Consider the following 23,049-nt stretch of genomic DNA (forward strand, 5'->3'; position numbering starts at 1 on the left):
GAAATTCCGGTTGCAGAGACCATATTGTATTCCGCATTACCGATGGAGGGCGCCACGAACTTGTAAATCATTTTCAGCCAGGTGTGCGGATACTTTTGATCCCAGTATTTTCAGAATGCAGAACAGTACAGTAAGAATTATATCTGGTCTTAATTCTAGAACATCCCGTATAGACCTCTTCAGAAAACTGGACATTTTGACAACTACTTCACAACAAATGTATTCATTAATGTTCTTTCTCATAACCAATACTTCTCTTTCCATAAAAGTTTGGGAATAGCATGAATGCAACACTAGGAGAAAATACAGCTGCTACGAAAGTTTCAAGAGAGTCTTCGTGCCAGGCCTCAACGACCGACGTCGATATCCCTCCTCAGTGCAGCACTCCATGAAGAATGGGCTACCATTCCCCAAGAAACCTTCCGGCACCTGACTGAAACTATGTCTGCGAGACAGGAAGCTGTCATCAAGGCTAATTGTGGGCCAACACCATATTGTATTCCAGCATTACCGAAGTAGGGCGGCACGAACTTGTAATTCATTTTCAGCCAGGTGTTCGGATACTTTTGATCCCATTGTGTATGTGTGATATTACGGAACGAGAAGCGACTCGTGTGACTCGTCAACCAATAACTGATACAGAACTACATGAACAGGTCGAGCAGCTGTGACATGACGTATCCGAGGACAGTAGTCGCCATCTGTACAATAGACTCGATGCCAGAGTCAGCGCCTGCATTGCCGCATGTGGGGGCTACACCACGTACTAACAGAGGTTTTAGTATTGGTTGGTTCCTGGCACCTCAGAACCGCTAGTGCTCTTGATCTGTAAATGTAATAATTTCATGTATTCCAGCTGCACTGTTGCAACAACAAAGCTTGAGTGTAATGTAAATCTCTAAAAGGGTGTACTATTTGTTTTTCTGGCAGTATATGCTGTAGCTTTGTTTTATATATCGGTGCTTCCAAAGGATAATATGAGTAATACAGCAATATTCCTCCATATCTAAGACACAATCAATTTTGAGCCTTACTTGGTTGAGAACGTTATGTATTATCTTCGCCCTATCTTCTTGCATTTTTTGCTGTTGGGTCGGTTAGAGGTATTATGAAACGATTACAACTTGAGGTTCCTAGAAATTCGATTTTAAGTTTCTTCCGTACAAACAAGAGTGACAGTATTTTCTTAATTCATAAATATCATTATTGCCGGAATTAGGTAGAGAATTACATCAGTTTATTTCCAAAATAGTTGTGTAGCGCTAATTTTGTATTGCCTCTAAGAAAAAAAAGACGACGCACGACGAAGGAATTATCAGAATGGCACGGAAATCGGTAGATGTACAGACAAACAAATGATTACAATTTCGGAAAGAGCTTTAAAAACTAAGCAGCATGTTAGTCCTGCTCTGGCTCTTATGCAAGTAGTTATTCGGTTTGGCGTCGATTGACAGAGGTGTTGGATGTCCTCCTGAGGGATACCGTGCCGAATAATGGTGTGTTAGACAGTCAAAATCGAGAGCTGGTTGGAGAACCCTGTCTATAATGCTTCAAACTTTTCCCAATTGGGGACCTTGCTGACCAAGGTAGGGTTTGGCAAGCACGAAGACAGGGAGAAGACTCTATCCTCCTGTCTTGAGAGGCATTATCTTGCTGAAATGTAAGCCCGGGATGGCTGCCATCAAGTGCAACAAACCGAGCTTAGACTATCGTCGACGTACAGCTGTGCTGTAAGGGTGCCCCCGATGACAAACAAAGGGGTCGTGCTATGAAAAACTTGGCACCCCTCCCGTTTTCCTGTTTGTCGAGCCATATGACGGGCGACAGTCAGGTTGGTATTCCACTCGTCCAGGGCGTCTCCAAACACGTCGTCGGCTTGGAATCTCATTGATTGGAGTATAATTGACGTCAGTGATGAGTCCCATTCGAAATGAGCCCCAATGATCAGCGAAGACGTGTGTGTAGACACCCTGGATAGTAACCTGACTGTCGTTCCCAATACGGCCCTACAACCTGGAATGATGGTCTGGGGTGCCATTTAGTTTTGTAACAGGACTCCTTTCGTTGTCATTCACGGCACCCTTATAGCACAGCGATATGTTGGCGACATTCTACGTCCCGTTTGTCGACTTTTTTTTTCAAATATATTTTTGTAAAACATATAAAAACCTAGTACACTTTATTTCTGAAAATGCCCTGGACAACCTTGCATGGCGGCACGTGAAGAGCCCCGTGTCTCTACAACCTTAGAGATGACATGCTTCTGCTATCCAAAATCTCTTCGTGATCATATGCAGTGATATCGTTCTTCTGTAACTGTACACAGCTGGTCACTAAAATTGCTACACCAGAAAGGATAGCAGATAATAAAATGTAACTTATTGGATGAAAACACCATTAAATTTGTAATTTAATGATGTATATGTTGGCAATTTAGTGCACAGGACTGCCACCTCTGGGAGAAAGAATGGCTGGGCATCAGATGAAACTCGACTTAGATTACAGATACAGTTTAGTCATCCTATGCTACTTCAGCTTAATGCCAGATTTCTTGAATTAGTAGACAGTTCACTTCAAGAGGAGTGGACATCTCTAAAAGGGGCAGTCACAGAAGCTGGAAAGAAAAACATATGTACAGGGAAGGTAACTGCCAAGAAACAGTGGGTAACAGAAGAAATTCTTCAGTTGATAGACGAAACAAGGAAATATAAAAATGTTTAGGAAAATTCAGGAATACAGAAATAGTCACACAGTGATGAAATAAGTAGGGAGTGCAGGGAAATGGCTGTGTGAAAAATGTGAAAAAATTGAAAAAGAAGTGATTGTCAGATGGACTCACACAGCATATAGAAAAATCAAAACAACCTTAGTTGAATTTAAAAACACGGGTGGTAACAGTAAGGGTGCAGGGAGAGGAGAGAGCGAATTGGTGGAAGGACTTGAAGGCCTCTATGATGGGGAGAACTTGTCTGATGACATGATAGAACAAGAAACAGAAGTCGATAGGGAAGAGATAGGGGATCCAGTACTAGAATCAGAATTTGAAAGAGCTTTGGAAGGTTTAAAATCAAGTAAGGTAGAAGGGATAGATCACATTCCATCTGAATTTCCAAAATCGTTGGTGGAAGTGGCAACAAAACGACTATTCATGTTGGTGTGCAGAATGTATGAGACTGGTAACATACCATAAGTCTTTCGGAAAACCATCATCCACACAGTTCTGAAGACTGCAAGAGCCGATAAGTGCGAGAGTTATCGCACAATCAGCTTAACAGCTCATGCATCCAAGTTGCTGCCAAGGACAGTTTACAGAAGAATGGAAAAGAAAATTGGGGATGTGTTGGATGGTCATCAGTTTGGCTTTAGGAAAGGAAAAGGCACAAGAGAGGCAGTTCTAACGCTACGTTTGATAATGGAAGCAAGACTGAAGAAACGTCAAAACACATTCACAGGGCTTGTCGACCTGGAAAAAGCTTTCGATAATGTTCGATAGTGCAAGATGTTCGAAATGTTGTGAAAAAGGGGGGTAATATGTATAAGAACCAAGAGGAAATAGTAAGAGTGGAAGACCAAGTGCGAAGTGCTCATATTAAGAAGGATGTAAGACAGGGATGTAGTCTTTCGCCACTACAGTTCAATTCATGCAGCGAAGAAGCAATGACGGAAATACACTCCTGGAAATTGAAATAAGAACACCGTGAATTCATTGTCCCAGGAAGGGGAAACTTTATTGACACATTCCTGGGGTCAGATACATCACATGATCACACTGACAGAACCACAGGCACATAGACACAAGCAACAGAGCATGCACAATGTCGGCACTAGTACAGTGTATATCCACTTTTCGCAGCCATGCAGGCTGCTATTCTCCCATGGAGACGATCGTAGAGATGCTGGATGTAGTCCTGTGGGACGGCTTGCCATGCCATTTCCACCTGGCGCCTCAGTTGGACCAGCGTTCGTGCTGGACGTGCAGACCGCGTGAGACGACGCTTCATCCAGTCCCAAACATGCTCAATGGGGGACAGATCCGGAGATCTTGCTGGCCAGGGTAGTTGACTTACACCTTCTAGAGCACGTTGGGTGGCACGGGATACATGCGGACGTGCATTGTCCTGTTGGAACAGCAAGTTCCCTTGCCGGTCTAGGAATGGTAGAACGATGGGTTCGATGACGGTTTGGATGTACCGTGCACTATTCAGTGTCCCCTCGACGATCACCAGTGGTGTACGGCCAGTGTAGGAGATCGCTCCCCACACCATGATGCCGGGTGTTGGCCCTGTGTGCCTCGGTCGTATGCAGTCCTGATTATGGCGCTCACCTGCACGGCGCCAAACACGCATACGACCATCATTGGCACTAAGGCAGAAGCGACTCTTATCGCTGAAGACGACATGTCTCCATTCGTCCCTCCATTCACGCCTGTCGCGACACCACTGGAGGTGGGCTGCACGATGTTGGGGCGTGAGCGGAAGATGGCCTAACGGTGTGCGGGACCGTAGCCCAGCTTCATGGAGACGGTTGCGAATGGTCCTCGCCGATACCCCAGGAGCAACAGTGTCCCTAATTTGCTGGGAAGTGGCGGTGCGGTCCCCTACGGCACTGCGTAGGATCCTACGGTCTTGGCGTGCATCCGTGCGTCGCTGCGGTCCGGTCCCAGGTCGACGGGCACGTGCACCTTCCGCCGACCACTGGCGACAACGTCGATGTACTGTGGAGACCTCACGCCCCACGTGTTGAGCAATTCGGCGGTACGTCCACCCGGCCTCCCGCATGCCCACTATACGCCCTCGCTCAAAGTCCGTCAACTGCACATACGGTTCACGTCCACGCTGTCACGGCATGCTACCAGTGTTAAAGACTGCGATGGAGCTCCGTATGCCACAGCAAACTGGCTGACACTGACGGCGGCGGTGCACAAATGCTGCGCAGCTAGCGCCATTCGACGCCCAACACCGCGGTTCATGGTGTGTCCGCTGTGCCGTGCGTGTGATCATTGCTTGTACAGCCCTCTCGCAGTGTCCAGAGCAAGTATGGTGGGTCTGACACACCGGTGTCAATGTGTTCTTTTTTCCATTTCCAGGAGTGTAGAAGAAAGATTCAAGTGCAGGATTTAAGATCAGGGTGAAAGGATATCAATGATTAGATTCGCTGATGACATTGCTATCCTCAGTGATAATGAAGAAGAATTGCAGGACCTGCTGAATGGAATAGACAGTCTAAAGTGTACATAATATGGATTGAGATGAAACTGAAGAAAGACGAATGTAATGAGAAGTAGCAGAAATGAAAACAGCGAGAAACTCGGCATCAAAACTGGTGATCATAAAGTAGATGAAGTTAAGGAATTCTGCTACCTAGGCACAAAATAATCCCTGGATGAATGGATCAAGGAGGATATAAAAAGCAGAAAGCACACGCTAAAAGGGCATTCCTGGCCTATTGTCAAACATAGGCCTTACTTTGAGGAAGAAATTTCTGGGAATGTACATTTGGAGCGTGGTAGTGAAATGTGGATTGTGGGAAAATCGGAATGGAAGAGAATCGAAGCATTTGAGATGTGGTGCTCCTGAAGAATGTTGAAAATTAGAAAAAAAAGTTATTAAAGTAGTTGGTGATTGGCAGCACTTCAGTGTCTCAGCAACGCATAGCCGGTGGCTTTCTATGTGTGAGAGATATGCTCACAGGTGCAACAGCTGAACACCCTCTGTATTCGACATAGGTGAGGACAGCACAGGCAATGCGAATGCCATTTGGCCGTGTTAGTTGTCCTCAGAGTTTCCACATATCGACACGTCCATTATGAGGCCATATGCAGGACTGCATCTCTTCTGCAAAGATAGTATGGAGCCACCCTTGTGTCCAGTGGTGTCATTGGGCACTCCACTTTCGGCGAGCCTCTATCCTCTGCCACTTCAAGAAAAGCCACAACAATGGTCCCTGTGTTCACAGTATACTGCGCTCTAGAAATCGTCGCGCTGCGCATGTGGATACTTGTCTTTCTGTAAATAAGCCCATCTCCAGACTCAAGACATGTGACACGGCTGTAGTGTACATGCATACTGTGGCCAATGGATGCACAGATGGCAGGGCATGTGTGGAGAGAGTGGTAGTGGTGGGGGCTGCAGGCAGGCACTGTAGGGGAAATGCAAAGCGCTGAAAGGGAAATGCCATTCTAAAGTGAAGCCTAGACTCACATTTTTTGCAAATATTCAAAAAATGGTTCAAATGGCTCTAAACACTATGGGACTTAACATCTGAGATCATCAGTCCTCTAGACTTAGAAGTACATAAACCTAACTAACCTAAGGACATCACACACATCCATGCCCAAGGCAGGATTCGAACCTGCGACCGTAGCATAAGCCCGGTTCCGGTCTGAAGCGCCTACAACCGCTCGGTCACAACGGCCGGCCCTTGCAAATATTAAGCAGGGCACCTCTGTGACCATTCACCTGTGTGACCATTCAAAATAATCTGCAACCCCTGCTTTTGTCGGTATTTGAAAGGAATTCCGCCGAAAATTCGGCGATTTACTTTCGCCTGGCTTGTTGAGAGAAGTGTCATGAGTGGCGAATTGAGTAAAACCTACAGCTTTCTCTTGTTGCCATGTTAAAATTTTCTTCTTTTCCCACAACACAGTGGTATTTACAGAGGTCGCCTCAGTAACATGTTGTACAGACGCAATTGCGAGAGAGTTCTAAACAAGTGGTTTATTAAGTTTATTAAACGAGGAATGAGGAAAAGCATCTTATGAAAAAGCACATCCTTGGTACAATATAAATGTATAATGTCTTCATTTATGTTGTTCCAAACCCCATAGCATTTCTTTGCCATCATTCTCCAAAATCTCATTTCGGTACCTGAAACTGTTTACGAAATATGAGTAATGTTGTGGATATTTCACTCTGATTGTATCGCTAGTGCGGCGCGATCGCAAATGAGTGTGCTACACCAGATCAATTTTCTCGAGATTGGTGACACAGAGACCTCCATCCAAGTCCAAAGAAAAATTCTATATGTTAGATGTGAAAATTACCGAACTATCAGTTTAATAAGACATGGCTGCAAAATACTAACACGAATTCTTTACAGACGATTGGAAAAACTGGTAGAAGCCGACTTCGGGGAGGATCAGTTTGGATTCCGTAGAAATGTTGGAACACGTGAGGCAATACTGACCCTACGACTTATCTTAGAAAATAGATTAAGGAAAGGCAAATCTACGTTTCTCGCATTTGTAGACTTAGAGAAAGCTTTTGACAATGTTGACTGGAATACTCTCTTTCAAATTCTGAAGGTGGCAGGGGTAAAATACAGGGAGCGAAAGACTGTTTATAATTTGTACAGAAAGCAGATGGTAGTTATAAGAGTCGAGGGACATGAAAGGGAAGCAGTGGTTGGAAAGGGAGTGAGACAAGGTTATAGCCTCTCCCCGCTGCTATTCAATCTGTATATTGAGCAAGCAGTAAAGGAAACAAAAGGAAAGTTCGGAGTAGGTATTAAAATCCATGGAGAAGAAATAAAAACTTTGAGGTTGACAGATGACATTGTAATTCTGTCAGAGACAGCAAAGGACTTGGAAGAGCAGTTGAACGAAATGGATAGTGTCTTGAAAGGAGGATATAAGTTGAACATCAACAAAAGCAAAACGAGGATAATGGACTGTAGTCGAATTAAATCGGGTAATGCTGCGGGAATTAGACTAGGAAATGAGGCACTTAAAGTAGTAAACGAGTTTTGCTATTTGGGGAGCAAAATAACTGATGATGGTCGAAGTAGAGAGGATATAAAATTTAGACTGGCAATGGCAAGGAAAGCGTTTCTGAAGAAGAAAAATTTGATAACATCGAGTATAGATTTAAGTGTCAGGAAGTCGTTTCTGAAAGTATTTGTATGGAGTGTAGCCATTATGGAAATGAAACGTGGACGATAAATAGTTTGGACAAGAAGAGAATAGAAGCTTTCGAAATGTGGTACTACAGAAGAATGCTGAAGATTAGACTGGTAGATCACATAACTAATGAGGAGGTATTGAACAGAATTGGAGAGAAGGGAAATTTGTGGCACATCTTGACTAGAAGAAGGGATCGGTTTGTAGGGCATAGTCTGAGGCATCAAGGGATCACCAATTTAGTATTGGAGGGCAGCGTAGAGGGTAAAAATCGTAGAGGGAGACCAAGAGATGAATACACTAAACACATTCAGAAGGATGTAGGTTGCAGTAAGTACTGGGAGATGAAGAAGCTTGCACAGGATAGAGCAGCATGGAGAGCTGCATCAAACCAGTATCTGGACTGAAACCACAACAACAGCTAAATTTCATACGCAGCAACATATTATGAAACATGCACCAAACGCAAAATCATAGCGACTCATATTTTTCAATGCAAACTTCTTCCAATTTAGCACATTGCCTTACTTCCGCGTAAATATCACAATAATTATGTCCTTTACTGAAATGATGGGGCTCATCGCAATGACGAATTTTTTACCGAGTAGTTTCTTTAAAATCGTTTGAGAAAGACTGCAGGGCGTATGTCTCGATGCTATCATCACCACCTGGCTGAAAGGTGGCAGACCATGTCGGCCTCTCCGTCTGAACAAATGAACGAACCCACCCAGCGCTCATTGGTCTCTATATATCGGTCACCATATCTTGTGTGGTCTCTACTTCCGCATAGCCAAGAAAACTATATAGCTATACTCACGGGGGCTAGTCACGTAGGACTACTAAGCCTGTACATGGCAGTGAGTATGGTCATCCTAAATCCATCAATTCCATATCTGTGTGTCAGTTGTGGGATCCTGACTAACACGAGCAGCAGGCAGACTGTGTCACACAATCTTGATAAGCCAGAGTCATGCTGCTGTCAATTTCCTACATGCACTCATAGAAATTTCTCTTTCTTACATGAGACATAACACGATTGTCTTATAAACTACCAATATTCAAATGTGATTTCTGATTAAGAAATCCTCCACGTTAACTTTCCTCATATACAGAATGAAGATGACTCTACTCCTACCTACTCCGAGTGATTGTGCAAAATTGCTAATCATTTTGATATGTAGTACACTTTATGCTACTCTGAGCTTTTTTGCACGCTCCCTGCATAGTGTTGCACTTTAATTAGCAACAGTGATAAGTAAAATGTGATTGTCTCCAGCTTAACTAAAAGAAGAGAAAGAAATAAAAATATATTACATTTTAATTATCTTGTTAATGTTGCAGTTCTACTTATTTCTGTGCTTGCTAAAAAAAATAGGGGCGGAATACCGCCATATGCAAAACATCGTTTGTAGTTTTGTTTTCACCCAGGCATGTTTCACCAGTTTTCGTCCTGTCTTTGTTGGGTTTCAGTGTTTATTTTTTCTGTAGTATTCTTGTTACTTGTTAACCTCTAAAACACTTTTGGTACAAAATATTGACATTTGTTAAATGAGCAATTACTGTCCAGTATTTTGCATTAGATTGTATACAGTGCAGAGTTGAGACATCTGTCACTGAGTTGAGGCGTTCTCTGTTGTTCATTTACGATATGTCTAAAGGTCCTAGTTTTATAGCAAAGGTCCTAGTTTCATAGCCAATTTAGAAATAAATTGGATGTATACATTTGTTTACATGCCACACTTGAGACCATTGGTTGTTTACACTGGCAGCTTTACATTTACTATACAACCTACAGCCTGTCACTTGCCAACAGCAGAACGTATTTTATTCTTGTGTTTATTATGAATTTCCGACTGAGAATCGCTATATATCGAATTATTTAGCGAGTTACAGTTTTTGATGTTGTAGTGTTTTCTCTGTTGTTTGTGTCGATATGAAGCTTATTTCTTTCACAGTGGTTACATATGCTTATTATAAGATTTGTTTGGCAAGTATAGAGTTTACACCGCCATTATGTGTGGTTACACAAGGTCCATAGAAAAATGAGTATTATAGATGTTCAGTGTTCATTTCCTTTGTGGCATGTTTGTTTGGGATGCTGCCTGTGGATCTGAAGTGTTGTTGACATTTGCAATGTATAGCTTGCGTGCGCACAGAGAGAGAGAGAGAGGTGAGAGAGAAAGGGGGTTGTAGATAGGCAGATAGAGTGAATGGTATGGAGTAAAAGGAGAGGTGAAGTCAATTTTAGATGGTGATCATAAGAAGTTTTAGGGTGGAGGACTGTTTATGTAAATTTACTATTGTGGCAAAGAGGGTTTTATTGCTCAGTGATGTGCATTCATTTAACACTTTCTTTCCTTTGCCTAATTATTTTTAGATGTGATGGTTTTCTTCTATTTTTAGTTTTTGGTAAGGCTGTTGTTAGTTTCAAGAATTTTTAAATCAGTTTCTGTTTTCATTGGATGGTGATTCTGTGTTATTAGGTGATATCCAAATGTTGAGTGTGAGCTATCACTTTTCAGTGCTCTGAGGTGTTCTGTACACCTGGCTCTAAGCTTCCTGTATGTCTGACCCACATACACAGATTCACAGCATTTTGTAGTTAGCTGATATGTACTAGACTGGCTGTATTTGTCAGTGTTGGTCCTATTTCTTCCATGTCAGTTCTGTATTGTGTTGTTGGTTCTATACGCTATATTGAGTTCTTGTCTCTTTACTATGTTGCCCATTCTGTGTGCAATTTAGTGTTCTAAGTCATTATGTGCTATTTGTTGCTTATTGTCTGCTGACTTGTTGTGAGCTGAATTATATCTGTGTGTGTGATGTTTCCTGATTATGTTGTCTGTTTTGTTTTTTGTTGCTTATTTCATCTACTGTCTTTGCATCATAACCATTCTCCTCTGCAGTTTGTTTAATTGTGTGCAGTTTTTCTGTGTAGTAATGTTTCCTCATATGTCTTTTTTCCAGTCTTTGTAGTAAATATCTGAAACTGGCATCTTTATGAGTTATGGGGTGATTGGATTAGTTATGAATGTAGGTGTTGGTGATTGTAGGTTAAATTGTGAAGTCACTTTAGTTGTTTCTCATGAAGACATAAACACTATCCATCCATAAATGCAATTAACCAATGAGACACAAGCAGCTGAAAACTTCTATTTCTTATATCTCAACATACTCAAGGGAAAGAAATAAAATCAATATTACATTTGGTTTACACGTTGAATCAGTCGCAATTACTAAAGTGGGATTTCCACATGAAAGAAAAGTGATGCCTCTTGGCCCCCAGTCAAGTGGCAGAACCGAAGTTGGGTGTGGAAACAATGGCGGCTATTCCTTGAGAACTCCAGGGTCACGGCCTTCCAATTATATCTATTACTTGCAAGACTGTGGTATGTTGGAAACATGAATAAAAAATCGAATCATTGCATTATAGCACCAGCCTGTGTATGACAATGAATACTGTTTTTAGAATGGGTAGACTACCAATTCCTGTAAGCAGATGATCAATGCTTTTGGAATGGGTAGTCTGTCAGGCTCTCACCAAACTGGCCTGTCAGTTTGAAGGTAGCCAATGGACGCACGTGAAAGAGTGGGGGTATTGGGAGTTGGGTAGGGCAGTGCATTGTGTAGGGCTCTTTGGACGGCATCTGCGTGAAGCGGGCGAAGTAAACAAGTAGTGCCATACCTATGGTAGTCGTTTTGTTGTTTCATTGTGAATTAAATTCTTTGAAAGTACGACCTAGTGACTTACTGATGCACTAGTTTCTTGTTTAAAATTAGTGGTGTGAACAGGATAAACACTGTTTTAACTATTAGTTATCAAAATATTACTTCTGAGAGAAAGTTGGACTGCCAAGACCTGATTTAAACACTGTGCAGACACAAAATACGTGCAAAAGAAAAAGTAGTTTTACCAGAAAATTTATTTATTCTTTATATAAACGTGTGGACTGGCTGTGTGGATGTGAAATAATAAATGATTTCTTCTGTTACATGTGTCTGGTAATGAATGTTGCAGACTGTACTTGGACCACAGATGCAATAATGGACATTAAACATTTAGCTTGCAAATTTAAAAATCATAAGTTGAGTGAACTACACATAAACAGTCGCATCGAGTTCGTTGTGTTTGGTAAAGTCGATATTAGATGTCAGCTTGGTGCAGCTTACAGAATGAGGATTAAGAAACTTAATGAAGATGATTCTAAGAATCATTACATCCTTAGCAAGTTGAATGACTGTATCAAGTTTTGCAGGAATTTTGAATTTGCTCTAAGGGACATGACGAAATGGATACTTAAGAGAATCTTGGTATTTTTTTGGGGTTTGGTCAATCTGATCGCAGAACTGGATTCCACATTGAAGGAACATATTGAACAAACCAGTAGTCATGTATTTTTGGGGATTTCCAAAAGTGTTCAGAACGAAGTGCTGGGCTATATAAATGCTTTGAGCCATTAGTTGATTTGCAAAGGAACTTTGCAAGCAGATAGGTAACAATTGAAGCCGATGAACGACAAATTGTGCAAACTTGCGTCAACTCGTGATTATTGTATGATATGAATTAAAAGTGGAAGTATATAAATGATTCACGAATTTCATAACACCGAAATGTCATACAGCTGTGTGACTAAGTAGTGCACTGTTCAACAAACTTAACAGATTAAAGATTGCCGATTCTCCAGAAAAACTGACAGCCCAGAACTATGATGGAGCTTCAGTTATGAGTGGTAGGCACAAGGAAGTGCAGGTAAGAGTAAAAGTGATGTGTGACAGAACAAATTTTGTACACTGTTATGCCCACCAACTTAACCTCAATGTAGAGCGCAGTGCACCACAACAAAACAAACTTCGAATATTTTTAGCACTATACAGGGACTCTCTACTTCCGTCTCAACATCAGTGAAAAAAACTGCAATAATGGATAATGTTGTGAGAAAGATATTTCAAGAAATGCTGACACAAGATAGAATTTTAAGGCACAATGTGAGAACATCGTTCTTAAGTATAAGACAGAAACAGCTGAATGCCTTGTGATCATTCAGGATTATGATAGCAGTGGTTACTCAACGACCAGGATAGCAGTTGGACTTCGGAAACTTCTCAACAGTGATCAAGAGTTTCTCTTTTGGCTTGAGTTTTTCAATAAGGTCCTGACTCCCTGTGACATTTTGTTTAACCAGCTGCAATGCAGAGATGCTGATAGTGTCAAAGCTCATAAGAACGTCCCTGATTTCAAGTTAGCGATACAACTGATGAGAAATTCTCTTGATTTCAATTATCATTGGGGTAACAGGAATGGAAATGAAGAGGTTGCCGGCCCAAAACGTTTCCGTTTTCTATACTCACGTAGAACTGTTGCAAGGGAAGTCTGTGATCTTGTTATGACTAATACTGACGAGCATTTCGCATTTAGCAGTCACTTTCCAAAACACGTGATGTTATTCCCTGACAAAGAATTTCAGTCGTTAGTTAAATTATTTGGCCTGAACGAAAGTGAACTGCGACTGGAATTGACAACAAAATACAGCAGAAATGATTTCCAATCTGCAAACAGAGCTTCAACACTACTGTATTGTATCTGCAAGAATAATTTAGAACCTGTTTTATCGGAATCAGTAAAACTATTATGTACTATTTGTACAGTACCAATGACAACAGTGAAAAGCAAGAGAAATTTCTCCACACTCAAAAGAATAACAACTTTCACTAACAATACAATGAAGGAAGAGAGACTGAGTGCATTAGCTACCAGTATGTCTTCTATAGAAAAAAAAACATTTTTGAATATGCATAACTTTAATGAGCTTGTAATTGACCACTTTGCTGAAAGGAACAAGAGGAGAAAGGAATTTGTTTACAAACCTATTAATTAACTTGAGAACATCATTTTGATTATATTCTATAAATTACTGTCTTGTCTACAGAAAATATTAAAAACTATGTATTTGTGCATACATTTTTATATTTTGGTATCAGATCAAAATGTTGTGTTGGATGAAAGTTTAAATCATGTCACATACTACCACACTAAATTCTATATCTTCCCCACCAAAAAAATCTGAAGAAACAAGAGGTAGTCTCTTATATTTGTAACATTACTTTTGTTCCCCCATCACCAATTAACATTGTTCTGTCATCTCGTAGCTGATTTTCGGAGCAGCATCATATTTTTTTTTATTTTTGTGTTTGAAATTTTGCAGTGTGTTGTTTTACAGTATCAAATAACGTCTAAAAAGTGATCATTAATAACAACTACGCTGTTTGTTGATCTATACAAGGAGCATCTTTGTTTTTGGATATGCAAGGAAGAGTGCTATATACTTTAAGACATGAAGCATTGCTTGGAATTGTGTGTATGTACAGAAAACATTGCAAAAGCTAAAATGAGTAACATCTTCATCAACTTACACAACATAAAAATGTTATATGAATGGTGCCTCTGTAGGTCTACCTTTTACCCAAAAATCTGATTTCTGAAAATCATATAGCAACTCTATAATTGAATATAACATAAATTATAGCCTATTTAAAAACTTTTATTACTTCATTTTATGTGTGTTTAGAAAATGTACATTTTTCTTTAAAATACAAGTACAGTAGCCATGAAAGCTAATAAAAATACTGTGGATAACACTGTATGTAAGCCAATGCATTAAATCTATTTTTTATGCTGCACAGTACGTGCATAGCTATTATGACAACAAACTTATGTGGATTATGATTTCATTATGTATAATGAGTACCAAGCAACTCTGTCAAAATGATGTGTATGTGTTTATTATGTTGTATGTACCCTCCACAATGACAATGGTTGAGATAGCTAAAGCTCTTGCTTTTGCAGCTACAAACATATGATAGTTAATTTATGTGGCGAAAGAATATCATGTTTTATTATATGATACATGGATAAGCTATGTGTATGAGTAAGCAAGTGTTACAGAGTAACTAGTGGAAGATGATTTGTAGTTTGACAGCAGCTCACTTAACTTTGATGAAAATTAATGTAATAGTGGCAGTATTTTTCAGATTCTAGTACTGCAATTTCAAAGCTTTTAAACGTGTGCCTAGTGGATTTGAGAAAGAAACTAACAATTTATTTCACAGCAGTATAATTTAAACCTGATTGTAGCTTTCAATAAAGGAAATTAACTGTGTCACAATGTCTTTTAGTGCCCTTTTTTCTGCATTAAGCACAACTACAAAATTCTGTAAAGTATAACTTTAGTAATTCAACTGATGTGGGGTGTTGGAGGGAAAATACTAGCTTTTAAATGTGTTCTTAGAGGAATGTAAATAACACCCAACACATCACACAATAACTCATACTTTCCAGTGTGTGATATAAATATTAGAAAGATGACAGGTAATCGCCACATGTCAAATATCAAAGTGTAACTTCTACTTTCACTCGAGCCAGGACTTGATCTCTAATGTGAATATAGAATTTTTTAAAAGAATTCGAGGCAAAGCTCTACAAGCATTCGGAGTTGGCTTTTATTATTCTAAAGTAATTCACAAATGGGTTTGGCTTATGATTGCTACAGCCTTATAAGTTTGCTTGAAGTCACTGTATTATTTCTGTGTAAAATCCACTTCCAAAACCAGCATTTATGTTTCTTCTTCTTCTTCTTCTTACTGTGTTTCTGGCTCAGTTCTAATGCCATAAACTGAATGATGACACCAGTGTCTGCAATAATAATCGCAGCTGACTTCATGTGGAAAATTAGTGACAATGAATTTTGACAGGAGTGTTTGGGAACAGCAGCACATGGCTCCACTGCCATATCAACTGTCATGCCACTTGCTGAGTAGTCATTTATATTGCATGTGAAATGTGACTTATGAGTAAGAGTATGGTACATGATGGAATTAAGTTGAATGTTCAGTTATGGGCACAGCCAGTGGTCGAATCCTCTAGTAACAACATTGATCCTGCATAATAAAATTACTTGTAAAATCCTTGGTGGTGCAGTCAGTGGATTGCTTATATCGCATGAAAACTGCTCAGAAAATTTCGAGAAACAGTGTTCAAGGTAAAATCTGGCAATATTCTTTTACCCCAACCTACCTTTCCAGCAGAGACTGCTGAGGTGAAATCAGGATAATAGAAGACTGTGTAGTGACACATTAGATGTCAGCTATCTCATGACCATGCATAAATGGTAAAATAGAAGGGACTCCAGAATACTTTTCTGCATTTAACGACGACCTTATTTCACTTACTCAACTTATTTCAGCTACTGATTCTCACAGTAGACTGCACAGACTGCATTGCTTCATGTTGCTAAACCAAGTCTTGAAGTAACCAACCTCAACCTTGGTAGAGCAATTGACCTTTGTTGCTTGTAGGCTGCGCTTTCAAGTTGTATATTGCTTACTGGGACATGAAAGAGTGACTTATACCTATAATATATAGAAGATGGTCATCGAGTCGAATAAGGTGTACAGGTAGTATAGTGTAGGTAGAGGCATTACCATTACCCACTGGCAAGTCCCACAATCCGATCTTCGAAATGTTGCCCTAGAGTTCCTAGGGAAACTTTGAGAACACACATTGTGGTATATCAAATTTCTGCAACAGTCTTCAAGGGTGTCTTTGTAATATGATGTCTGAGATTCTTCACTGTCAGTAGAAGCGTATTACTACAAAGACACTGATGATGTATTGGTCAATTGGTCATTGTGAGACATGTTGCACAAAGTGTTGCAACATTTCTTGGCATATTACATCCCATACCTCCTCCTAAATTTCAAAGATATATTAATGTACTCACAGAGAACAAATTTTGGCTACTTGAAATTATTTATAAAAGTTTTCTAAAATTTACTATCAACAAAAATAGAAAGCGTTTTTTTGGCTCCCTATACAGTATATTATTTATAATCAGTTCTCAATGTATGGTCTACATGAATGGTGTTTTAAGTTTTAATTGCAGTTCCAGGAAACCCTGTGTGGCAGTTGAATCTCAACAACTTTGTACCTTGAGAAAATCGTGCATACCAGTAATATGCACCTGCCAACAACAGAGCAAAATCCAGAGCTGCTCCTTACATTCTTTGAATGAACTCTTGTTGACTCTGTCTAACCTTAAGAACATCATACCTCTAAAATGCTGCAGGTAGATATGAAACATTTTACTAGCAGAGACATGAAGTGTAAAATCAAACTGTTGAAGTTATTATGTATCCTACAATTGCCAGGCGCCAGAAAATTTCACACTTCCCTCACAAAAATTATTTTCTACCAAGGCCTTGGGGTGTGGTGCAAAATATTGTCATGTCTGTGTTGAGGTTAGGAAAAATAATTTTAATGCACTCTTCATTACTACTTCATGATAAGTGCCTGATACATAGAAATTCTAAATCTGAAACAAATATGACAAAATTTTTTACCAGGCAACTCCCATTTCACAGACATAATATTTTGATTCAAAATTTTTACCTTATATATAGTAAAAGAAGCACTTACTTCTGTTATTAAATGATTTTCAGTGTCGTATAAACTGTTCTTATAACAGTATTGAAATATAAAGTATCTTAGAAAGCTTATAAACAGACTTCTTATTCACAGTTATGATTATTGTATAAATGATTCTTGGAACATACAAATAACTCAGCTAAAATAAAGACAACTGTGCAACTGTGTGCAGAGGCTGCAGGTAGTGCAGAGGCAGAGTGCCGTGTGCGGGCAGCTCTAGAGGCAGCTCTTGGTGCACTGCTGCTGTTACCCCCTGCTCGCGTGGCGCGACTGCTGATCACGCTGCCGGCTCTTGCAGCACCACCTCCAGACTTGCTACAACGTGCACTCTTCCGACCTGTCATTGGAGACGTACCAGTTGACCATCTTGTTGCCTCCATCTAAAACTAATGCTGATGTCTTTAATAATTAAATGTGAAGAAACTACATTGTTATTGGGGCATTCATTGTGTCATTATGACACACTGAAGAATCATCTATATGTGGGCTGAAATACGCGGTTTTATTATTGATTCAATAACAGTTTCCTTAATACAAGGTTAATGAAATGACATGATGACATAACAACTTAATACCATGATCTGTTAACAGTGTCTGCTATTTTAGACGTACAAAATGATTTACACTGTGTGCTTAGTTCACTTTTCAGTGCATAAATATATACTCATATTCATTCTCATATTCGGCATACATATTTAAACCGTTTATCCATTTCACATGTTTACAACATCAACCTGATTAATCCCGTTTCCTTCTATTGGGTATCTTTTTCTTTTAGTTTCTCTTTTTGTCAATAAACTGACTATTTTGACTGAGTGCTATGGCAAATGTATTGTATTATTTGCTTTTACACACATCAAAAAAAGTTTTGCATCCCCCAGTTCCCAGAACTCCTGAAGATAGACGTTGACTATTCAGAGGTGTCACTAACCCCACCCAAAGATGTAAAAAAACCATGCATGAGCAGCGCCTATTAGACGGTGGGAGTCTGACAGCCGATCAGTTCCAGTCATTCCACCAGAAAGTGGGTACACGGCTTGTGTTGTCTGTAGTTCAACCATACCTAGGCGGTCAATACTGCGGTTCTATCGCATCCGCATTGTTACTTTGTGCCAGGAAGGGCTCTCAACAAGTGAAGTGTCCATGCATCTTGGAGTGAACCAAAGCGATGTTGTTCGGACATGGAGGAGATACAGAGAGACAGGAATTGTCGATCACATGCCTCGCTCAGGCCGCCCAAGGGCTACTGCTGCAGTGGATGACCGCTACTTACGGATTGTGGCTCGGAGGAACCCAGAACCAATGCCACCATCCAACCACAGGACGTCGTGTTACGACTCAAACTGTGTGCAATAGGCTGAAAGATGTGTAATTTCACTCCTGACGTCCATGGTGAGGTCCATCTTTGCAACCACAACAGCATGCAGTATGGTACGGATGGGCCCAACAACATGCTGAATGGACCACTCAGGATCGGCATCACGTTCTCATCACCAATGAGTGTTGCATATGCCTTCAACCAGACAATTGTCAGAGGGGTGTTTGGAGGCAACCCAGTCAGGTTGAACGCCTTAGACACATTATCCAGCGAGTGCAGCAAGGTGGAGGTTCCCTGTTGTTTTGGGGTGGCATTATATGGGACCGATGTAGCTGCTGGTGGTCGTGATAGGCACCGTAACGGCTGTGCAATACGTGAATGTCATCTTCCAATCAATAGCGCAACCATATCGGCAACATATTGGCGAGGCATTTGTCTTCATGGACGACAATTCGCGCCCCCATCGTTCACATCATGTGAATGACTTCTTCAGAATAACGACATCGCTCGACTAGAGTGGCCAGTATATTCTTCAGACATGAACCCTATCGAACATGTCTGGAATAGATTGAAATGGATTGTTTATGAAAAAAGTGACCCACCAACCAGTTATCTACGCCGAATCGCCGTTGAGGAATGGAACAATCTGGACCAACAGTGCCTTGATGAACTTGTGGATAGTATGCCACGACGAATACAGACATGCATCAGTGCCAGAGGATGTGCTACTAGGTATTAGAGGTACCAGTGTGTACAGCAATCTGGACAACCAGCTCTGAAGGTCTCGCTGTATGGTGGTACAACATGCAATGTGTAGTTTTGATGAGCAATAAAAAGAGCAGAAATGATGTTAATGTATATCTCTGTTCCAGTTTTCTGTACAGGTTCCGGAACTCTCGGAACCGAGGTGATGCTAAACTTTTTTTGATGTGTATTTGTTATATGCCACTACACTATTGTAGCAGTGTCACATGATCAGGGATGGTATAATTACATTCTGGTACATTACATGAATAATAATTACACATTAATAAGCAATTATAAATACCTCAGATCTTACTTTGGAATTACTGAAAATGAGCAGAAAATAGGTAATGTTGCTGGTCTTTATCTGTTGTTAAGAACCACCACATCATCATTCAATAACGATCTTCTGGAACCAGATAATGATGACTGGACATATTTACAACTTAAACTCTTATTACATAATCAAAATGTGCTGCATAGTATTCGTTCCAGTCACACTCATCATTAACCAAACCTACAGGAAACAGAAGATATTTTCCATGAAAACCTCTCCCGCTTGGTGTTCGAATTTTGGTGTTTGGCACAATAAACTTAAATTTCTCACAGAATAGAGGTAAAGTACTTGCTGCAGAGTGAGACATACACTTTTCTGAACAGCAGTCAAAGATATTCTCCCCACATACAGATAATGTCCACACATTGTGTTCACTGAATGGGTGCAGCTCTGTAATTCAAAGAAGAGCATGCTTTTAAAAACAAATATCATGAGATTAATAGATAAATATTATATCACAGTTAAAATCTTAAACTGATTAAACACTGATCTATATTAAATGAATGCTTCTGTACTATAAATGTCTTTTGTGTCTTATCTGAGTTGCCACTAAACATTCCCTCCTTTAAACGTGAAAGATTGGAAATATATGGAGTTAGTCAACTAAAGAATAATTGTAACAGTTGCTGATAGTGAGCAGTACTCTTATTATGACATTAGCTACATTCATCTTTTCATAATTATACACCTCACATAAAACTTTACAACTTCCCCAGTCCTAGAAATCCGATATCTTTATAATCATTTACTGTCCCACTACTTTAAGGGAGTAGGTGATGCGACTTAGTAGAATTATCGCTCATAGCAGAATATATTATGTTCCCCCAACAAGAAGATGCACCAGAAGGATCAAAAACAAAGGAGACATGATAGAGAAAATTAGGAATGTCAACATCCCCCCAACAGCAAAACTGGTGTCTTTTGACATAACATGCATGTACACAGATATACCCACAGAAGAAACTATAAACATTATAGAACAATAGCTAAAATGCAATAAATTCCCAAGTGCACATATAAATGAAATCTCATCCATCCTTAGGCTAATCACAGAACAAACTACTTCACTTTCAACAACATCTTCTACTTGCAACAATCGGGGCTTCCCATGGGGTCCCCCATTAGTGGAATCTTAGCCATCATTTTCTTGGACCATATAGAGAACACAATATTCAATAACATTGTAAAACAAGGAGAGCACAAAATAATCTACTGGTACCGATATGTGGATGACATAATCAGTCTTATAGATGAAACACATAGCAGGATAGAAGAGCTCCACAGTAACATCAACACAGTATACCCACAAATCCACTTCACAATGGAAATGGAAAACAACAAGAAACTAAATCTCTTGGATCTTACAATCACAAGAAACAACCACTAACATGAATTTTCCATCTACAGAAAACCCACATCCACAAGCACTGTTATCCACAGCTCATCTAACCCCCCCCCCCCCACCCCCCCACCCCCACCCCACAGTGCATAAATATGCCAGTTTCACACACATGCTCTGCAGGATCATCAGAACACCTCTTAAACCAGGAAAATATACTCAGGAACTAAACATAATCAAACAAATAACTGTTGAAAACGACTACAAAACAGACATCATAAACAAACTCAACAACAAGGTAAAACGGAAACATGCAGCACATACAGACAACACAGCAGACCACACCACATCAGAAAAAAGAGAGAGATTGTACACACTAGCATACAATAACACACTTGCATGTAACTGCAAAATTGTGTAGCCAAGGTATGTATGATAAATGTTAACCTCCTTTCATCCTCCTGAGCAAAATACGTGTTTCACTGCAAAGGTAATGAGTCATCTTTTTTGAGAGTGGCAGATGGAAACTCCTGCAGAATGCAACTGAGAGGCAGGTTTATTACAATGGCCTTCTTGTCAAACGACAGGATATGTGTATAGTGTGTGTAGTGACTCTTGACGAAATGTGAACAAATAATCTAACATTAAGTTAGAACTGAGTAGACTTGAAAGTACGAGGGGCGTTTGAAAAGTCCATGCAAAGTCCGAGAAATAGCACCACCGGCGTGTATCGAGGTCATGTTTAGTTAGTAGCATCTTTGGAAAGAACGCACACCAAGTTTCATCCATATTGGTCTATTTCTTTGTGTTTGGCATTCGTGTGAATCAAGGAAATGGAGTGATTGTCAAAAATGGACGAAAAAGAATTTCATGTGGTGATTAAACATTACTTTATGAAAGGCAAAACGCCTCAGGAGACTAAAGAGAAGCTTGACAAACAATTCGGTGACTCTGCACCTTCGATTAGAACATGATATGCAGATGGACGACAGAAGAGTTAAGGTGCGTGAGATTGCCAGTGCTGTGGGCATCTCGAATGAACGGGTACATAATATTTTGCATAAACGTTTGGACATGAGAAAGCTATCTGCAAGATGGGTTCCACGATTGCTCACGCTTGACCAAAAAAACGGAATCATGTGAAGTGTTGCAAGGATGGTTTGCAACAGTTAAGGAAGAATCTGCAGGACTTTAAGCGTCGTTTCGTCACTGTGGATGAAACATGAATACATTACTATATTCCTGAGACTAAACAATGGGTTACCAAGGGAGAAACTGCACTAAAAAAGGCGAAGACCATTCCTTCGGCCGGAAAGATTATGCTGACTGTCTTTTGGGATCGCAAGGGATAATCCTCATCGACTATCTGGAAAAGGGTAACATTATTACAGGTGCATAGTGTTCATCGTTACTGGACCGTTTGAAAACCGAGCTGCAAGAGAAACGCCGGCGATTAGACCGCAAAAAAGTTCTTTTCCATCACGACAATGCACCAGCACACACGTCATCAGCTGTGGTCGCAAAATTAATGGAATTAGGATTCCAACTCGTTTCACATCCCCCCTATTCTCCAGACGTGGCTCCCTTGGACTACTATTTGTTCCCCAATTTGAAGAAATGGCTGGAAGGACAAAGATTTTATTCAAATGAGGAGGTGATTGCAGCAACTAATAGCTATCTTGCAGACTTGGATAATTCCTATTATTTGGAAGGTTCCAACAAATTAGAACAGCGTTGGACGAAGTGTATAAGTCTAACAGGAGACTACGTCAAAATATAAAAAAGTGTTACCCCAAACACATAAGTAGTTTTTATTTTTGCATGGACTTTCCAAATGCCCCTCTTAATTATACATCTACATATTTATTAATCTTTAATTCTATTTCATGGATTTATTACGTATTTTTTGTAAAATGATCTGTGGACCAAAGTA

General features: G+C 40.1%; 1 protein-coding gene across 1 annotated transcript in view; it reads left to right on the plus strand.

The window, feature by feature from the left end:
* LOC126456520 (photoreceptor-specific nuclear receptor) overlaps nt 1–17,762 on the plus strand; it is a 94,831-nt gene extending 77,069 nt beyond the window's left edge. Inside the window, exon 6 of the mRNA XM_050092269.1 lies at nt 17,551–17,762. Within this exon, the coding sequence (XP_049948226.1) occupies nt 17,551–17,762 (212 nt within the window). The remainder of the gene's footprint in view (nt 1–17,550) is intronic.
* The last annotated feature ends 5,287 nt before the right edge of the window (nt 17,763–23,049 follow it).

The sequence above is a fragment of the Schistocerca serialis genome, chromosome 2 (genome assembly GCF_023864345.2).
Source record: "Schistocerca serialis cubense isolate TAMUIC-IGC-003099 chromosome 2, iqSchSeri2.2, whole genome shotgun sequence".
Lineage (NCBI taxonomy): Eukaryota > Metazoa > Arthropoda > Insecta > Orthoptera > Acrididae > Schistocerca > Schistocerca serialis.